At 40.5% G+C, this 18,703-nt stretch overlaps 1 protein-coding gene across 2 annotated transcripts; it reads left to right on the forward strand.

Moving 5' to 3' along the window:
* Positions 1-372: 372 nt before the first annotated feature.
* Positions 373-17,010, forward strand: ATMIN (ATM interactor). Of its 2 annotated transcripts, XM_058154927.1 has the most exons (5): positions 543-682; positions 9,367-9,483; positions 10,125-10,250; positions 10,958-11,157; positions 12,907-17,010. In XM_058154927.1, the coding sequence occupies exons 3-5, from the start codon at positions 10,146-10,148 to the stop codon at positions 14,738-14,740; spliced, it is 2,139 nt and encodes a 712-aa protein (XP_058010910.1). In that variant the 5' UTR covers positions 543-682; positions 9,367-9,483; positions 10,125-10,145; the 3' UTR covers positions 14,741-17,010. The 2 variants fall into 2 exon arrangements, with proteins under 2 accessions (XP_058010909.1, XP_058010910.1); XM_058154926.1 differs by lacking the exon at positions 9,367-9,483 and having other exon boundaries at positions 373-682.
* Positions 17,011-18,703: the final 1,693 nt, after the last annotated feature.

Consider the following 18,703-nt stretch of genomic DNA (forward strand, 5'->3'; position numbering starts at 1 on the left):
AAATTTGCGAGTTTTGAGAAAATGACATGCGAGTCATTTCATGCCACTTTCGGAGGAGCCTTACAATCTGTTAGAAAGGCACATTTAAGTTCGTAATGTGCATTTAGTAACCTGCAATATCAAACGCCCCCGGCAAGTACCAGCCAAGCCGCCCTAAGTAAACGGGCGGCCGCATTAGACGCGCTTTCATTGATAAATCGACTGATGAATGACAGACTGAAATCCGGTCTGTCCCACGTGACATCAAGCCAGCCGCGGAGGGGGGCGGGGCTCCCGCTCGGCTCTTTTTTCCCACGCATCCCTCATGAATATGGAAGAACGGCGTCTCTAAATATTCATGAGTTTCTACTCCGCCCACCCACCCACCGGAAGTGCCCGACCGGTGGGTTGGGGAACGGCCGCGAGGAACATGGCGGCCGCTTTTCCTCAGCCGCAACGGCCGCCTCAGCGCGGGGGCCCCGGCTTGGGCCTGGGCTTGGGACTCGGCCGTCCCCGCCGCCCGACAACCCTCGACGTCGGCCAGAGGCCGTCTAGCCCTCGGGAGCTGGTGACGCCCTCGGTGACGGAGCTGTCTCGGGCCGTCCGAAGCAACATCTTGTGCACGGTGCCCGGCTGCGGCAAGGTGCTGCCTAACCCGCCGGCGCTGAGCATGCACCTCAGCAAGGCCCACCGCCTGCCGCAGGTAAGCCCCCTCCACACGGGGTCCTCCTCCTCCTCTTCCTCCTTTCCAATCACTGGAGCCCCAAATCCTCCCGCCCAGGTCTCTCTCTCTCTTTCCCACCCACCCCCCTTTTCCAGCTTCTGGTCAGTCTCCTTTGGGAGGGTCTTTGTCATGCTCCCCCCCTCGGCACCCCCCCACCCAGCCCTTTTTCAGCTTCACTTAATAACAGTAACAGAGTTGGAAGGGACCTTGGAGGTCATCTAGTCCAACCCCCCTGCTCACGCAGGAGACCTGTACCAGGGAGTGTCTTAGCCACTGAGCCACCTAGTCAGCTTCCCCCCCCCCTCACCTACCCCCCACCCCTTTTCCAGCTTCTGGCCAGTCTCCTTTGGGAGGGTCTTTGCCAGGCTTCCCCTCCCACCCCCTGCACCCACCCACCCCGCTTTTCCAGGTTCACTTAGTAACAGTGTTGGAAGGGATCTTGGAGGTCATCTAGTCCAACCCCCTGCTCACGCAGGAGACCTGTACTAGGGAGTGTCTTAGCCACTGAGCCACCTAGTCAGGCTTCCCACCATCACCCTGCCCACCCCGCACCTACTCCCACCCCTTTTCCAACTTCTGGTCAGTCTCCTTTGGGAGGGTCTTTGCCAGGCTTCCCCTCCCCCTGCACCCACCTACCCACCCACCCCTTTTTTAGGTTCACTTAATAACAGTAACAGAGTTGGAAGGGACCTTGGAGGTCATCTAGTCCAGGGGTTTCCAACCTTGTAAGACTTGTGGACTTCAACTCCCAGAATTACTCAGCCAGAATTCCTCAGCTTCGCTGGCTGAGGAATTCTGGGAGTTGAAGTCCACAAGTCTTAAAGTTGCCCTGATCTAATCCAATCCCCCCCCCTCCCGCTCATGCAGGAGACCTGTACTAGGGAGTGTCTTAGCCACTGAGCCACCTAGTGAGGCTTCCCACACCCACCGCACCCACACTCCCATCCCTTTTTTCAGCTTCTGGACAGTCCCTTTTGGGAGGGTCTTTTTTTTTTATTATTTACATTTATATCCCGCCCTTCTCCGAAGACTCAGGGCGGCTTACAGTGTATAAGGCAATAGTCTCATTCTATTTGTATATTTACAAAGTCAATTTATTGCCCCCCCCAACAATCTGGGTCCTCATTTTACCTACCTTATAAAGGATGGAAGGCTGAGTCAACCTCGGGCCGGGCTTGAACCTGCAGTAATTGCAGGCTGCTATGTTCTATTTTTTTTTTTTATTGAAAGAGTTTTAAAAAAAACAAAAACATTTTCCCCCTTTTTTCCCCCTCCCTCCCAAAAAAAAAAAACAAAACAAAACACCCCTCCTCCCCACCCCGGCTTCCCGGTCAATCACAAGGTAAAGTCCAATCCAAATAACCACATCCAAAGCTTTTAGTCTCCCAACCCCTCCCATTACATAAAATAACTTTCTAATTATTCAAAGGCAATCTGATATTTCTTAATCTGATATCTGTTTTGTAGATAATCAATCCATTTTTCCATTCAATTAAATATCTTTCCTGCGTATTGTCTTTTAAAACGCTGAGATTTTAGCCATCTCAGCCAAATTAATAACTTTCAATATCCATTCTTCTATTGTAGGTATCTCTTCTTTCTTCCAGTATTGTCCAATCAACAGTCTTGCTGCTGTTATTAAGTTCAAAATCAATTTAGTCTCAATCCCTGTACAATCCATTATAATTCCCAAAAGGAAAAATTGTGGCAGGAACTTTATCTTCTTCTTCAGTACATTTTGAATAATCCACCAAATTCTTATCCAAAAGACCTTAATTTTCTTGCAAGTCCACCAAATATGAAAATATGTAGCATCATCACAATCACACCTCCAACATTTCGCTTGGATATTAGGATACATACATGATAATTTTTTGGGATCTAAATGCCATCTATAAAACATCTTATAAAAATTTTCCTTAAATTCTGTGCTTGTGTAAACTTAACATTTCTAACCCAAATTTTCTCCCATGTTTCCAACATTATTGGTTCCTGAATATTCTGTGCCCATTTTATCATACAATCCTTTACCAAATCCTTTTCGAATCTATTTCAAGCAACACATTATACAATCTCTTTATATGCTCCTGGGTCTGATTTCTAATTTGCTTTATTAAATTTTCCTCCCTTTGCATTATACCAATTTTTGATCTTCTTTCCATCTAGCACTTATTTGCCCATATTGAAACCAAGTATAATTCCTCCTTCTTCATTTAATACCTGTAATGATTTTAATTGCAATCTACCTCCTTCAGCATACAAAAGTTCTTTATATGTAATCATTTCCTGTTTCTGTTCTATATTTATATTCTCTATTGCATGTCTAGGGCTCGCCCATATAGGAATCTTATAATCTAATTTATAGGAATATTTATTCCAGACCATAAAGAGCACTTCTCAACACATGATTCTTAAAAGCCCTATCCACTTTTTTCCATAAAATAAGTACGCATGCCATCCATATAACAAGTCATAACCTTCTATATTCAAAATTCTTTCCTCTGTTAAGTTAAACCAGTCACTTATTACTGAGAGGGTTACTGCTTCATAATATAGTTTAAAGTTAGGCATTCTTAAACCACCTCTTTCCCGTGAATCCTGTATTATTTTCATTTTAACCTCGCCTTTTACCCTGCCATATAAATTTATTAATCCCACTCTGCCAATCTTCCAAATTTTTATCCTTTTTAATTATAGGTATCATCTGGAACAGAAACAAAATCTAGGTAACACATTCATTTTAATAGCCGCAATCCTTCCCAATAGGGATAACTGCAATTTCTTCCAGCCATTCATATCATTCTGAACTTTTTGCCATAGCAAGTCATAATTATTCTTATAAAGTTTCTTGTTCGATGAGCTAATATAGACCCCTAAATATTTAACCTTTTTTACTACCTCAAATCCTGTCATTTCCTCTAGTTTTTGTTTCTGTTGTATAGACATATTTTTAATTATCACTTTTGTTTTTTTCTGATTTATTTTAAATCCTGATACCTTTCCATATTTATCAATTACTTCCAACAAATATCTACTTGAATTTATAGGATTCATTAACGTAACCACTACATCATCTGCAAAAGCTGTAACTTTGTACTCATATTGTCTAATCTTAATTCCTCTATTTTCATTAATTCTCGTATTTTATCTAATAATGGTTCCAGAGTCAAAACAAACAATAATGGTGATAAGGGACATCCCTGTCTTGTTCCTTTCGCAATCTTAATAACTTCTGTCAAACTACCATTTACTATAATCTGTGCTGTTTGCTCTCCATAAATCGCTTTAATTATTCTAATAAAACAGTCTCCAAATTGCATTTTCTCTATTAATTTAAATAAAAAATCCCAATGCAATCGATCAAAGGCTTTCTCTGCATCCAAAAAAATAAGTGCCGCTGAAGTATTCTTCTTTTCCAAATATTCCAATATATTAATAATCTGTCTAACATTATTCCTCATCTGCCTCCCTTTTATAAAACCAGATTGATCAGTATGAATTCTTTGTTGTAAAACTAACATTAATCTATTTGCTATTATTTTTACAAAAATCTTATAATCATTATTTAAAAGTGAAATCGGCCTATAGTTACCAGGTGTAGAGCAGTCTTGCTCCTCTTTCGTATCAGTGAAATAAAAGATGTTTTCCATGACGGGGTATTCCACTCCTAATTGTATCTGATTAAATAATTCTTTAAGTGGGCCTAATATTTCATCCTGTGTTTTTTATAATAAGTTGCTGTAAGACCATCTGTACCAGGGTTTTCCCATTTTAATTGTTTAATTGCCTCCACTATTTCTCCAGTAGCTATCGGCCGGTTCAGCTCCTCCTCTGTTCTAATGTTAGAATATTCACCTTATAATCTTTCAAATAATCATAAATGTCCCTATCCAATATTTTGTCTTTTGCATATAGTGCAGTATAAAATTCTGAGAATGCCTTTTAATTTTATCCTGTTGATATCTCTTTACCTTTATATTCTATTTTTGTATGACACGTGCTTTCTGTTTCTTCCTTAAATTATATGCCAACCATCTCCCAGGTTTATTTGCATTACAAAAGGTATTATGTTTAGCATATTGTATATTCGTTGCCACCTGGTCTGCCATTAACATATTAAATTGACTCTGTAATATTTTTATAGCCTCTTTAAGTTTATGATCTTGTGGGTTTTGAATTAATAACTGTTGCTTCCTTTGAATTTCTTCTTCCAAATATCTACGCTGCTTTTGTTTATTATTCCTTTCCCTGTTGTCCAAATAAAATCAATATCCTCTAATAAACGCTTTGCTCGCTTCCCACACAGTTCCTATAGGTGTCCCTTTGTACATATTAAAATCAAAAAATTCTTTTAACTGTTTCTTACAATAAGTTACATTATCCTCATATCTAAACAGATTTTCATTCAACCTCCATGTTCTACCACCTTTTTTCCCTTGTAATAATTCCATCCATACTGGGCTATGGTCAGTTAAACACCTCGAAAATATCTTCGTTTTCTTCACCCTAGAAAGCAAGTCATTAGAAATTAAAATAAAATCAATGCGTGAAAAAGATTGATGCCTATCAGAAAAAAAAAGTAAAATCTCTCTCATCTGGATTCCATAACCTCCATATATCTCTAAACTCAAAGTCTTCCATCATTTCAAAAAGGATTTTGGTAATTTTGCATGTATAGGTATCTTCTTGGAGGAAGTTCTCTTATCCCTTCTTGTATCAATTACTCCATTCCAGTCTCCTAATAAAATAAACGAACTATAATCCCAGAGGGTCAACCTCTCATGTAACATTTTGTAAAACTTTTCTTGTTGCTGATTAGGTGCGTAAATACCTATCAACAAAGTCTTTTGCATCTATCACCAGTCCAATAGCAATAAATCTTCCTTGAATATCTGCCTCAATTAGCTTAGCTGGTATATCCTTCCTGATATATACAACAATTCCATGCTTCTTTTCCAAAGCTGATGCAACAAAATGGTTACCCAATTTTGAATTAATTAAATATTTTTGGTCTGATAATTTTATATGTGTGTCTTGGAAACAAATCACATCATTTTTAATTGTTTCAAGTAGTGAAATATTTTCCTTCTTTTCTGAGCTGAATTCAAGCCATTAACATTCCATGACAAGATTCTATTTGCCATTACTGGCCTCCTGAAGCTTTGAAGCAGACAACGGAAGCTCCTCCTCCGGTATCTTCCGTCTAGCTCCTCCCACAGCTTCCATAATGGGATCCTGACTTTTACTTTGAGACTGTTGCTCTTCTTTACGCTTAAGGGCTCCTCTTGTCACCCTTTGCTCTTGTGGTTCCTCTAATACTGGCAGCAATAAAGGCTCTTGGGTCACCACGCCTTCTTGAGTCTCTTGAAATTTTTCTATCACTTCTATTTCGACTTTCAAAACTGTAGAAAGAAAATCCTTTGCCTTTAAAACCGTGTCAATTCTATATCTCCTTCCTTGATAGAATAGTGTCAGTCCAACTGGCACCTCCCATCTGAATTGAATCTGATGTTTTTTAAGTTCTTGTGTAAAAAAAGCAAATTGCTTCCTGTCTCTTAACATCTTTGAAGGAATCTCTTTCAACACCTTCAACTCCTGTTCTCCAATTTTTAAAGTTGTCTGATATGAAACTTGCAGAATTTGATTTCTCATAGTCCTTTTCACAAAATAAACCACAATGTCCCGAGGAAGCTTTCTCTGTCTTGCAATCCAAGAATTAACTCTATATATTTTATCAATTTGGTAAGCTACCTCTTGGGGGTCCGCTTCAATAAATTCAGCCAATGCTTCTGATATAATTTTTCTTAAGTCTTCCACGCTCTTCTGCATACCACGAATTCTAAGAGCTCCTTCCATAAGTTTATATTGTAATATCACAACCTGATCTTCATTTTGATCCACTTTTTCTGAACACCTTTCATTTCATCTTCTAAATACTTATTTGACTGAGAGATCTGTTGCATTTCCACTTCCAATCCTTCAATTTTTTACTCAGTCCTTGAACTGCCATAAGAATATCTTCTCTTATTTTTGCATTAAAATTCTCCATCATCTCTTTTGCCTATCTTCAGAAAGTTTTAATTGTTCTTTCAATATTTCCTCAAGACTTGGTTCAGATCCCTTCTTCCAGAAGGCTTTAAAGGTTTAGCTGCCATTCTGTCTTCAAAAGAATCAGGAATTCAAACTTAATAACTCTCCTTCCCTCCTTTCAGTATAAAAACTCCGTTTGTAACAATCCACAAGTAACGCTGCTTCATCGTACTAAAAATTTTACTTTCACTTTTAGACGCCATTTTAAAAGTCAATTAATCAAAGACAAAGAAAGGTTTCAAATTTCAAAAGGAGTCGGTACTTGCCGTGCTGATTCTACATCAAAGTTCGAACGCTTGTGAAATTCCCGTCTGCTTGGAATATCAATCAATTTAATAAGTTCTCTAGAGCAGAAGCAACATTCCTCTCCTTTTCCCTGATAAAAACAGGGGCGTGCTGAAGTTGGAAGGAGTGGAATTCGGTGGGGTCATAAATCCAGGAAAATTCGCTCTTAAGAGCAAACCCCCTGTCAGACCTGCCACTCTTCCACAATTCTGATAATCTCTTTCACCCAGAGATTATGCTAAGCTCAGTGAACAGTGATTTATTTTCTGTTTCACTGACTTTTACAATCTTCTAACACGGAGTGCTCTGTTTGAGCACCCAGCAGGAGGGTGATGTCACTGGAGCCAGGCTGCTATGTTCTAATAACAGGCTTCTTACAGCCTGAGCTACCACGGCCCTGGTCTTTGCCAGGCTTCCCCCCCCATCTCCCTCCCTTCAGAGTGAGGGTGTCTTAAAACTTTTTCCCCCCTTCTCGACCACCCTTCCCACCTTTAACAATTAGGGAGGATCTTCCCTCCCCCCCCAAAGACTTTTTTGTTTCTATGGGTTTGTTTATTTAGGTTTGTTTATCTGTTTAGCATATGGCATGTTTGATGAACGTATCTTTTCTTTTATGTACACTGAGAGCATCTGCACCAAGACAAATTCCTTGTGTGTCCAATCACACTTGGCCAATAAAAAATTCTATTCTATTCTATTCTATTCTATTCTATTCTATTCTATTCTATTCTATTCTATTCTATTCTATTCTATTCTATTCTATTCTATTCTATGGGTTCTTACATGTTAATGTTCCTTGTATTTAACCAGGAAAATGGATGCGCTCTCATGCCGCCTTTTAGGATGATGGTGGTGGTCTGAGGGGATTTTAAATGCAGGTAGCCCTTGATTTATGATCACAGTTGAGTCCAAACCTTCTGTTGCTAAGCGAGTCAGTTGCCCAACTGAGCTTTGCCCCATTTTATGGCCACGGTTGTTAAGTGAATTGCTGCAGTTGTTTATTAATGTGGTCATTGAATCTGGCTTCCCCTGTTAACTTGGCTTGTCAGAAGGTTCAATCAATCATAATAGAGCTGGAAGGGACCTTGAAGGTCTTCTAGTCCAACCTGCTGCTCAAGCAGGAAACCCTATACCATTTCAGACAGGGGCAGTCCAGTCTTTTGACCATGGGGCACTGCAACCGTCATGAATGTGAGCCGGTTGCCAAGCATCTGAATTTTGCTCATGTGACCATGCAGATGCTGCAGCAGTCATAGATCACTTTTTTTAGTGCTGTTGTAACTTCAAATGATCACTAAATGGATTCTTATGAGTCAAAGACTACCTGTATGGTTTCATTTTGGGCTGGCCAGTGATTTTGATTTTGAGAACTCCCTAAGGTGGACTTTGGGGAACTCCATGGTCCTAAGACCACACTTTAAGAAATTCTTCTGACCTGGGCTTCCCCAAAAAGCACGAAGCAGAATCCTGGTCCCGACAAAACTCCTTTTATTAAGCGAATGTGAATTCCTTTCATTCACCTTCAGCAAAGTCTTTCAAGGGAGAATTTACAGTCACAGACCTTAAGTATCACCCAAAACAACATTTCTGTTGCTAGCAGCAGAAGGAGCTGCCAGGCCAAGGAGTCTCGGAGAGTCACAAACCTATTAAGCAAACTACCGTAACTGTCTCCTGCAAACTCCACTCCCCTTTCTCTACTTTTTTATTCCCTCTGGGAGGAGCCATTCATCATCCACCTGTGGCCTGACTCCCAAGTCGACCCTTGTTCTTTAGCTGTTCCCTTTGTCTGGCAATTCTGCGCACGTGCACACTGAGAACAGCTGTTTGTCTGCCTCACTGATGTCTGACTCCGAATACAGCTGATAATTGGCATCCAGCCCTGGCCCCCTCTCTGCCTCTGACGCAGAGCACTCATCAGAGCCTTCCCCAGACTCCAGGACTGGCCCATGTTCCTCCCCAACCTCTTCACTGTCCAAATCTGCTGCTAGCAACAGAAATGTTGTTTTGGGTGATACTTTCCTTGCCTCTAATAGGTTGTCTTGGAGACCCTTCCAGGGCTTTCTTTCAGAAATCTGTTTCTCCAATGATCTATCAGGGAGAATCTTTCCTTCTTCGCCTTTCCAGGTCCAGAGTTTCCTGGGAGGCCCCCTTCACCATGGTAGGAGCTGAATAGCTGTCATAAAATGGGTAAAAGGGGTTATTCTGGCTGCTGGGGTTTTTTATTTACAGAAATAGAAAGGATGGGCCTTCAGCAAATGTTTCTCTGCCTTCCTCCCTTCATCCTCCAGTGAACTCTTAGGGAACACCTTGACACCTGCGGTTGATCACTACCAGATCTCTCTCAATCAGCTAAAGAATGCCACTGGGACAATAATGGATTGCAACATCAGACATTTTTTCCCCTGGTTTGTAATTACTTCATCCTGCTTCAGAGTATTAATAGAATCAAAAATTTGCAACAGTTGAAAAAAAAATTAAAACCTTTGTTGACTTGGGAATCATGCTTTTGTCACTGCCTCCAGGGCTTTTTTTCGCTAATGTATTTATTTTGGACCGTCCCATTAATTCTTCTTACTGTTGGCTTTATTGATTTTAGGCTTCAATAAATAAATCTTTATTGAATAAATCTTTATTGAACATTTTAGGCTTCCCTTAACAAAACTACTGTGTTGGGCATGGATCAAAAGGACGGTGTGGTGTCTTGAATGTTCATACAGTTCATGGTAATGTGATGTGTTTCCAAACAGCGGCATAAGAATTAAATTTGTTGAGGCATCTTCAGAAGATTTGGCAGATAGGACTTTTTATTTATACTACAAGCCCTCCTCTGCAGGGATTTGTCTTTCTCAAAATTGGGGTTTAAGCATGCTGTCAATAATTCCTCCTTCATAAGTGTGAAAAACAGTCAAGTCTTTTTTTACAGTGCTGTTGTAACTAAATGAGCTGTTGCAAATTAAGGATTTCCTTTAACCCAAAATCTAGCTTACCTTCCAGCTGCTTCTTAATTCTAAAACGTATTTCTTTTTAATAATGTGTGCCACTTCAGGATGGAAAAATATATCCTGCAATGAGGAAAGATTTGAAAACACCACAGAAATACTATTGCTGCCCAATTGAAGGTTGTCCTAGAGGACCTGAAAGGCCGTTTTCACAGTTTTCTCTCGTAAGGCAGGTATGGAACATAACTACATTATTTAAAGATAAATTAATGGCAATTGCAGTGGGTGGAATGTCATCTCAAAGAGTTATGCATTTTTTTTCTGAATTACAGGTTTTATGTAAAAACATTCATATGTATAACAAATCTGCATGCCAATGCAAGATCTAATTGTAAATTAAGTCCTTACTGTGGGATTAACATGTGAAATAGGAAAGAACTTGATTCAAATAAATGAACAAGCAGCAGAGGCATGAATAGTCCAGAAAGTTAATTTTCTCAACTGTAGCATCTTTTGAAATCTAAAGTTAAAGAGTGGCAGTGAGGAAACTTTGTGTTAAATAAATAACACATTTTTCTTTGGTTATCCTGAATCTAAATAACACAAATAGCTTTGTTCTATTCCAATTATTTTGTGGCATTTAAGTAAAACTGTTAAATCCTAAAGTATCTCTTCTGCGTCATTCAAAATGAACACTGAATTATAGTAAACAAGTATGCCTCTTAGGAAATAGGCCTAATCAAAGTTGGAGGATCCGATTGGCAAGCTCTACTTAGTCTCCATCACCTCCAGGTAGGGTCTAGAAAGATTTCAGTCTAAAACTGAAAAAAAATCTAGTAGTTTGAGAATGCTAAAAAAAATTGATGTGACTGATAATCTAATTGGTTCTAAGTTGCTTCTCCATATCACTGCAATTTCCCTAACGGTTTGGTTGTTTCAGCACTTCATGAAAATGCATGCTGAAAAGAAGCATAAATGCGATAAATGTACCAATTCGTACGGCACTATATGGGATTTGAAGCGCCATATTGTGGACTGTGGCAAGACTTTCCAGTGTACCTGTGGGTGTCCCTATGCTAGTAGGACAGCATTGTTATCTCATATTTATCGGACACAGCATGAGATCCCGGTTGAACACAGGTATGGCAGCATTTTCCAAATATCTCTTGCACATCATCATCATTATTTAACGACCCCATAATCCCTTGCAGGGTGGAGTCTGGGCAACTGAATGGAGCTAGCAGAGTGTTTAATTGCCGGATACCCTTCCTGTCGCCAATGCGGAGCTGTATTCAGCAGATATATTCTCATATATATAGAGAGAAATATGTGCCTCTACCTAGGATCAAACTCACAGCCTCCTGATTGTGAGGCGAGAGATCCACTTCTAGGCCACCGCACCACTCTAAATATCTCCTGCACATGCACATATTAATTTGGGAGGTTCAGAAGTTGGGGGAGAGTTCTGGTGTTGATAACTGGTAGCAATGGCTCCTCTTTCTCTGCTCTTGGTTTCGTTTCTGCTCATAACTCTGTATTTTTCTTGGTCTTACATCCAAGCATCCCTTATCAGATAGGCTGCCACTAACAACATCTTTGATGGGACGCGGTTGCTCAGGGGCTAGGACGTTGAGCTTGTCAATCGAAAGGTCGGCAGCTCAGCGGTTCAAATCCCTAGTGCTGCCGTGTAACGGGGTGAGCTCCCGTTACTTGTCCCAGCTTCTGCCAACCTAGCAGTTTCGAAAGCACATAAAAATGCAAGTAGAAAAAATAGGGGCCACCTTTGGTGGGAAGGTAACAGTGTTCCATGCGCCTTTGGTGTTGAGTCATGCCGGCCACATGACCATGGAGACGTCTTCGGACAGCGCTGGCTCTTCGGCTTTGAAACGAAGATGAGCACCGCCCCCTAGAGTTGGCAACGACTAGCACGTATGTGCGAGGGGAACCTTTACCTTTTTAACAACATCTTTACTTTCTCTAATGCTGCACAATGCTGTGTGTTGTTCCCGTTTCCTAGAAGTGCAAATACAACCATCGCTTATTTCACCCAAATAGTTGGCACCGTGGGCTTTTGAATGTTGCATGAATTAGAGCATGCGGTTGAAGAGCACAGCACCAACATTGTATTACATTAATGTTATTGGTCTGCAGTTCATTTCATAAATGATGAGGACGTGATGCGGTAAGCCACCCACAGTCTTTGGCTGTGAGATGGGTGGTAAAAAAGATCATAATAAAATGATCAAAGACTGAAATAAAATTGAATGAATGAAATGTCGTGTTTATTCATTCAATTGTCTAGTCACATTTTTGAGTAGGAGGAAATGCACACTGACTACCAGTCAATGTGAACAAAAGCATAAGTTTATGCTCTGTCCATTGCATAATGTTTAATCTCAACTCCTCACCATTTCATTTTAGAGATCAGAGTTATGGGTTGGGAATGATTTTTGTAATGAAGTTCTGCTTCTGTTCTTTGTCAGTTGGCTCTAACCTCTGGCAGTGATTGTAAAGGAGCACTAGATCCTCTGGTCACGAACACTTCTGACCAAGACCAAATTGTGTTCCAACCAACAAATTCACTTTTTTTTTTCATGGCCAATTTCCCCTTCTGTGCCATTTTTTTTTTTTTTTGTAAGCACCAAATTTCCAAAATTAAGTTCAGGTCGCGACCAAATCGGATTGCGACCAGAGTTACGGAGCGGTCGTGACCAGAGGTTCTACTCGGGTGAAATCCGACCAGTTTGCATGAACCGGTAGCGAACATTTGACCTGGGTCACAGAACTGGTAGTTGGCTGGCCATGCCCCCAAACCGGTCACCGCTCCCTCGCCCCACCCAGACTCTGCTCTGTGCAACCACATATCTAACAATTTATTAATGTTTACAGGGATCCGCCCAGCAAGAAAAGGAAAACTGAAATTTCACTGTCTACCTGCCCACTGGAAGAAAAAACAACAAACAGGACGTCCGCCAACATCCACGGCAGATGTGCCAGCACTGAGGATTTGGAGACCCCTGAGATCAAGTTGACAGCTTCCTTTGATGATCCCAGCCAATCTTATTTTACTCAGCAAACTCAAGCACAGCCCAAAAATGCACCAAAGTTTCTTTTGCCTAAGCCGAAAATGGGTTTGGTTAAGCTCCCTGTAATGCAACTGACTCAGTTGCCTATCTTGGTGCCATCACCGAACTCTTCTGTGAAGCCCGTTGTGCTGACCATGGACGAGAAAGGTTCTGTTATGAGTACTGTTCACTTAATGCCTGTGCCAGTCGGAATTATGATACCCGCCCTGGAGACTGAAGCCCTTGCATTGAAAACTCCGTCAGCCCTTTCCAGAACCAAAGCTGCCGAAGGTACTAAGCCAGTTAGTACAGGCATTCAGGTGAATTTAGACAAAGCTGCACCCCATAATCCAGTCCAGGATCTAGAAGCTCTGTGCTATAAAAACGGAATCTGTTCCACAAATGTTCAAACTGACCTATCTTACTTTTCCCAGAACTTTGTGCCTTCTGCAGCTTGGCCTCCCGATTCCTCGGTGTCCTCCTGTTCTCAGACAGACCTGACTTTCAGCTCCCAGACCTTGCTTCCGGTTAGCGTAGAGACACAAACCCTGTTGCCCAGCTCAAAGCTGACTTCCTCCATAGCTGCCCAGACGGATGTGCTCATTCAAGCTTGCTTCCAACCCTGCGGAATTTCCCGGGAGACTCAGACTGGCAAGTCACAAAACGGTATCAACGTGAACATACACATGGACCAGACTGTTGCATGCAGCAATCTTTTCAGCAGTGTTAATTCGGCGTTTCCTGATTCAAACCCCATGACTCATCCTGGTGTCCCCTTGATGGCAACCAACCTGGATCACAATATGCTACCGCAAGAAAACTGCAAAACTTTGAGCCCGGACACAAAGTGTGAGCCAATGATCGGCTTCAACTCTCCAACAAACAGTATTCTTCCCCAGCAAATTATGACCGACAATCAGACGCAAACCATGGAGCTACTGAATGACCTGGAAACAATTTTGTCAAATAACTCCACGGGCCACTCGTTGGATAACCGCAGTCTTTTAACAGATACTCACTCCAACCCTGGCCTTCCCTTAAGCTCCGTCTCTACCCAGAACGCAGGAATAGATTTTGACATCGAGGAATTCTTTACGGCCTCCAATATCCAAACTCAAACAGAAGAGGCTGAATTGAGCAACTTGAACTCCGTGCCGGCCTTGGAGTTCCTAGACATTGAAACCCAAACAGATTTATTTTCAGACCACACCACCCAATCCTATACCTCTCGAGGCAATTCTAATTTCTTAGGCTTAGAAATGTTTGATACGCAGACCCAGACAGACTTAAACTTCTTCCTGGACACTCCGTACCTGCCTCTGGGGAACATCTTGAAGCCGCCTGCTTTTCTGATGAGCGCAGACTCTTCCAACACAGAAACCCAAACGGAAATGAGATGCCCAGACGGCGAGATCTCCGATCATATGTCAGACAGCAAAGTCCAGCTGAGCAGTGCTGAAACGCAGACCATAGACAGCTGTCTTGATACCCTGGGCAGTTTATTTCTCACCAGCAACGAAACTCAGACCGTGATGGATGATTTCCTTTTGGCTGACTTGGCCTGGAATACCATGGAGTCGCAGTTTAGTTCTGTAGAGACACAAACCTGTGCAGAATTGTGCTCTTTGCTTCAAGGCTCCAACAAAGCAAGCTGTTAAGTGTGGCATTCCCACACTATAGCATTTTGAGGGTTAAGTTATAGGGGAAAAGAAAATGCAGCTGGGGTTAGCCCTACTGAGTGTTACTATAAAGCCTTGGTTTACAGATCTTGTCAGATTGCAAAGTACTTTCACTGTTGTGTATTGTGACTAATTTAAACCCTTATTGCGTATGGCTACAGTTGTACGTTATATTTGGACACTTTATAAGGCATCTTCTGCTTGCCTCTGCTATCCTGAATGTATGTTCACAAATCCACAGTTCTCCGCACATCGGTTTTAATCATGTCTGCCATCTGACCTTCATATTGCTGCTAAAACTGCATTCTTTGAGAATTAACAATAGGACTTCTGAGTTAATATAATGTCCCAAGTTTTAACGCTGTAACTTTTCCTTTTTCTTGTTTTTCTGCATAAGCCAATGTTGGTTGCCCCTGTTTATAAGACGTTTATCTCTTAAGAGGTCTCCAGCCTGTGAATTCAGTCTTCAGCGTATTGATCTGTTACAGTTGACCAGTTCTGCAGCCGTGTCAGTTCTAATGTTATTAAATGTAATTTTCTAAGAAAAGGAGCCACAAAGTCTATGAACCAGATTTTCTTTGACTTTTGCCTGTGTATTTTTCACTGTCAGGAAGTGAATAACGTTGTCTTACAGGCCCTGGGCCGACAAGATGTCACACAGTTTATGTTTGGAGTAGGTACAGCTTGCTACTAAGAAAAAAATGAGTACCTTGTAGCCAGATTTTTTTAAAAAAATAAAAACACTCCTGTGTAATCTCAGTTGATATCACAGTTTTGGAGCTGAACTCAATAGTTCCAAAACTTCTACCAAGTACAGAAAATAAGCAGAGGAACACATGCAGAAATGGAAAAGGAATCGCCTAAAGAGACGCTGCAAAATTCCTTTTCAAAATGCATTCTGAATTTAACAAGTCTTCAAAGTTTCTGGTTTAAGCATAATGTTCTGGGTTGTCCAGTATTGTTTCTTGTTCACCCTTATTTCTGCTGGACTTAATTGTTTCCACTGTTTAGAAATCTGTACCGTTTCTAGAGACAGAGATGTCAGCTAATATTAAAATAGCTGCTTCCAGAATACTGATTTAAGACAATTGTTTAGAAAGCCAAGAACAGGTTTACAGTTCAACCAAGTCATTTGATACATCTACAGATACTGCAGGAGGACAGTGTGATCAAAGGCCAAGTGACTTACAATCATTTTTACCAAAGATCTCAACATACTATTGGAGTGCATTGGTGAGGGTGAGTAAATTCTTTGATTTTTCTTTGGAGCACTGGATTCTCTGAGCACCATTGTCGTTTCCCAGAAGCCGAAAGGGTGTTGATTTTATTGATTGTAGCTCTTCCAATAATTGGGCAAAATGAAAAGAACTGGTCAGTGTGTTTCCGTTGGGAGTCTGCACAAAGTTTAGTTTAGGATCAAGATTTTATTAAAGATAGATATATCATTAAATTTCTTCAGGCCTTATTCTCTCTAAAGTTTCCATAGTTAGTAAGATTGCTTATCTCTTTGACAGTCTACCTTGGAAGAGGGTTACGGGCTGTTGAACTGCTTATCTAATGATTTAAGCTAAAGAATGGTAGCTTAGTAAAAAGCCCATGTACCATAATTTAGAACGATGTGGCTCACTCTCCATAGTATGTTTTACATGTGGTGGGAAATGAAGGATTCAAATGAGACTTAAGATTTTGTCAAAATGTATCAGTGACCACTTCAGTCCGTAAACACTATATTTGTGTTTGTACACAAGTATGCTATACAAGATGCTTTTATCAAAGAGTAATTGCCTGTACAAGGAAGTGTTGGTTTAGCTTCATATTTCATAAGGAAGAAGCATCTATGTTTTTACTGTAGATTTGGGAGAACATTTAGGATGTACAAGAACATTTCTAATCCTGCTAAAGCATCAGGCAGTGACACTTGTGCCTACAAGCTAGTGCAGTCCGCTTACAGAAGTATATAGCCCAGTAGCTAGAATTCAGAATGCAATGCCCTTGCTGTACATTTGATAGAAATCCTCACAGCCTCCCTGGATCTGCCTAATGTGTCTGTGTTTCAATATAGCCAAACATTTGTGCATTAATCTAAGTGCGTTTACAAAGGTTTTGCTCAAATAGCTATCCTGTTATTTAAAAGTAGCAGCACCGATTCAGTGGAAGTCATGTTGATATACAAGCTGTTCCTTGATGGTGGATTTAAGGAACTATTTATAGAAATAAACTTTTTTTTTCTGGTACTGACCAGGTTATTGCCTTCTGTGCCCTCGTGGATCCTTTCCAACTGCTGTGTCAAAATCAACCCGTGTGTTTATCCTTAAAGTTGGGGAAAAGGGAAACTTTCATTCTTCTGGGTTCATTGTGCTAGACTTGAAATCTATGTCTATATAGAACTGAAGGGAGTAGAATAAGCTTTGGAGATCATACATTATCAATACAGGTACCTCTTATATAAGGGTTCTAGAAAGAGCTATCGAGTTTGTTCCAAAAATGGATATCTTCCATCACTTTACATGGTCTGTTGTTCGAATAGGGGTTATCTTATACAAGAACATCATCCTTACGTGTGACTTATAACTAGTTTATCAAAGGGAGTTTGGTATCTTAACGTCTGCTACAGCCTTTAATTTTGTAGTTGTAGGATGATTTCTAGCCATGTGCTGGTCTTAACTGCCAGTGAGAAATATCCAAATTTTTATAAGATCATGACGGCTGTACAGGCATTTAGTAAGATCCAGGCATGATTAACTTTGCTTAGTGGTATATTATCAGGATAGTTTTAGAAAGATAAATGTCTGCAACTACAAGTCACTTGTCCTGAAGTTTTGATATCACGGGTAATTGTCATTTTTTCTGAGCTGTTTTTCAAACAAACTACCAAGCCCTTAAAAAAAATTGTGTTCAATATATTGTTGACAAAAGCAAGCTACCTAAATTTAAATTTTAAGGGATCTAGTCCTGTTTCAATGCAGCATTAGAATTAATGAGGGCCAAAACTTTGATTCCATCTTTAGACATTAAAATATGAATGCAGTCCTACAGGTTGCTCTCCACATAAGGCCCTAATAAATAACAGTTGCAAGTAACTACTTGTGAAATATTTGCATGAGAAATTTTGGTATTTCTTTCTCATAGGAAGGGTGTGTAAATGTTCCTTTGCCAGAGGTCTATCTCATATGTTTTAAGTATCTGAAGACAGATAACTTCACAGTTGTATTTAAAATGTTGCAGGGCAAGAGATGGTTAAAAGATAGGAGGTGAAGACAACGCCTCTGCAACTATTGAAAGTTGTGGAAAGCAGTTTTTGGAAAGGGTAGGAGAAGTGAAGTTGAGCAAGAAATAAAAATCAGCATCCTAATGTGTAGAAAGTAACTAGATAATATTTCGACGTAAGAAAAATAATGCTGTGGTGTCCTTTGAAAGAAATCCTTTGAAAAAGAGAAGCAACCTGGAATTAAGGAGAAACTTCCTAACAGGGAGGACAATTAACCAGTGGAACAGCTTGCCACCAGAACTTGTGGGAACTCCCATCACTGGAGGTTTTAAGAAGAGAATGGACTGTCACTTGTGTGAGATGGTATAGGTTCTGCTTGAGCAGGGGTCTGGACCAAAAGACCTCCAAGGTTCCTTCCAACTCTATTCTATTCTTATTCTAAATTACTGCAAGATGTAGGATGAAATTCATTACTGTTGCGTCCACTCAGAAAGGGCCTATGGGGTCTTTTCGTTGCTTTGAAAAGTTGCCAGAAGAGTTTTATTTATTATCATTATTTATTTATTTATTAAATGTTTATGCTGCCCATCTCCCCTACAAGGTGACTCCGGGTGTCTCCCAAGTTATAAAAGAGGTAAAACGCATTTAAAATATTAAAGCTACACAAATTAAAATATTCTTTAAAAGTGTACGAAAACCGCAACTGAAAGAGCTAAGAGATGGACGGGACAGGA

This window comes from Ahaetulla prasina, chromosome 12 (genome assembly GCF_028640845.1).
Source record: "Ahaetulla prasina isolate Xishuangbanna chromosome 12, ASM2864084v1, whole genome shotgun sequence".
Taxonomy (NCBI): Eukaryota; Metazoa; Chordata; class Lepidosauria; order Squamata; family Colubridae; genus Ahaetulla; species Ahaetulla prasina.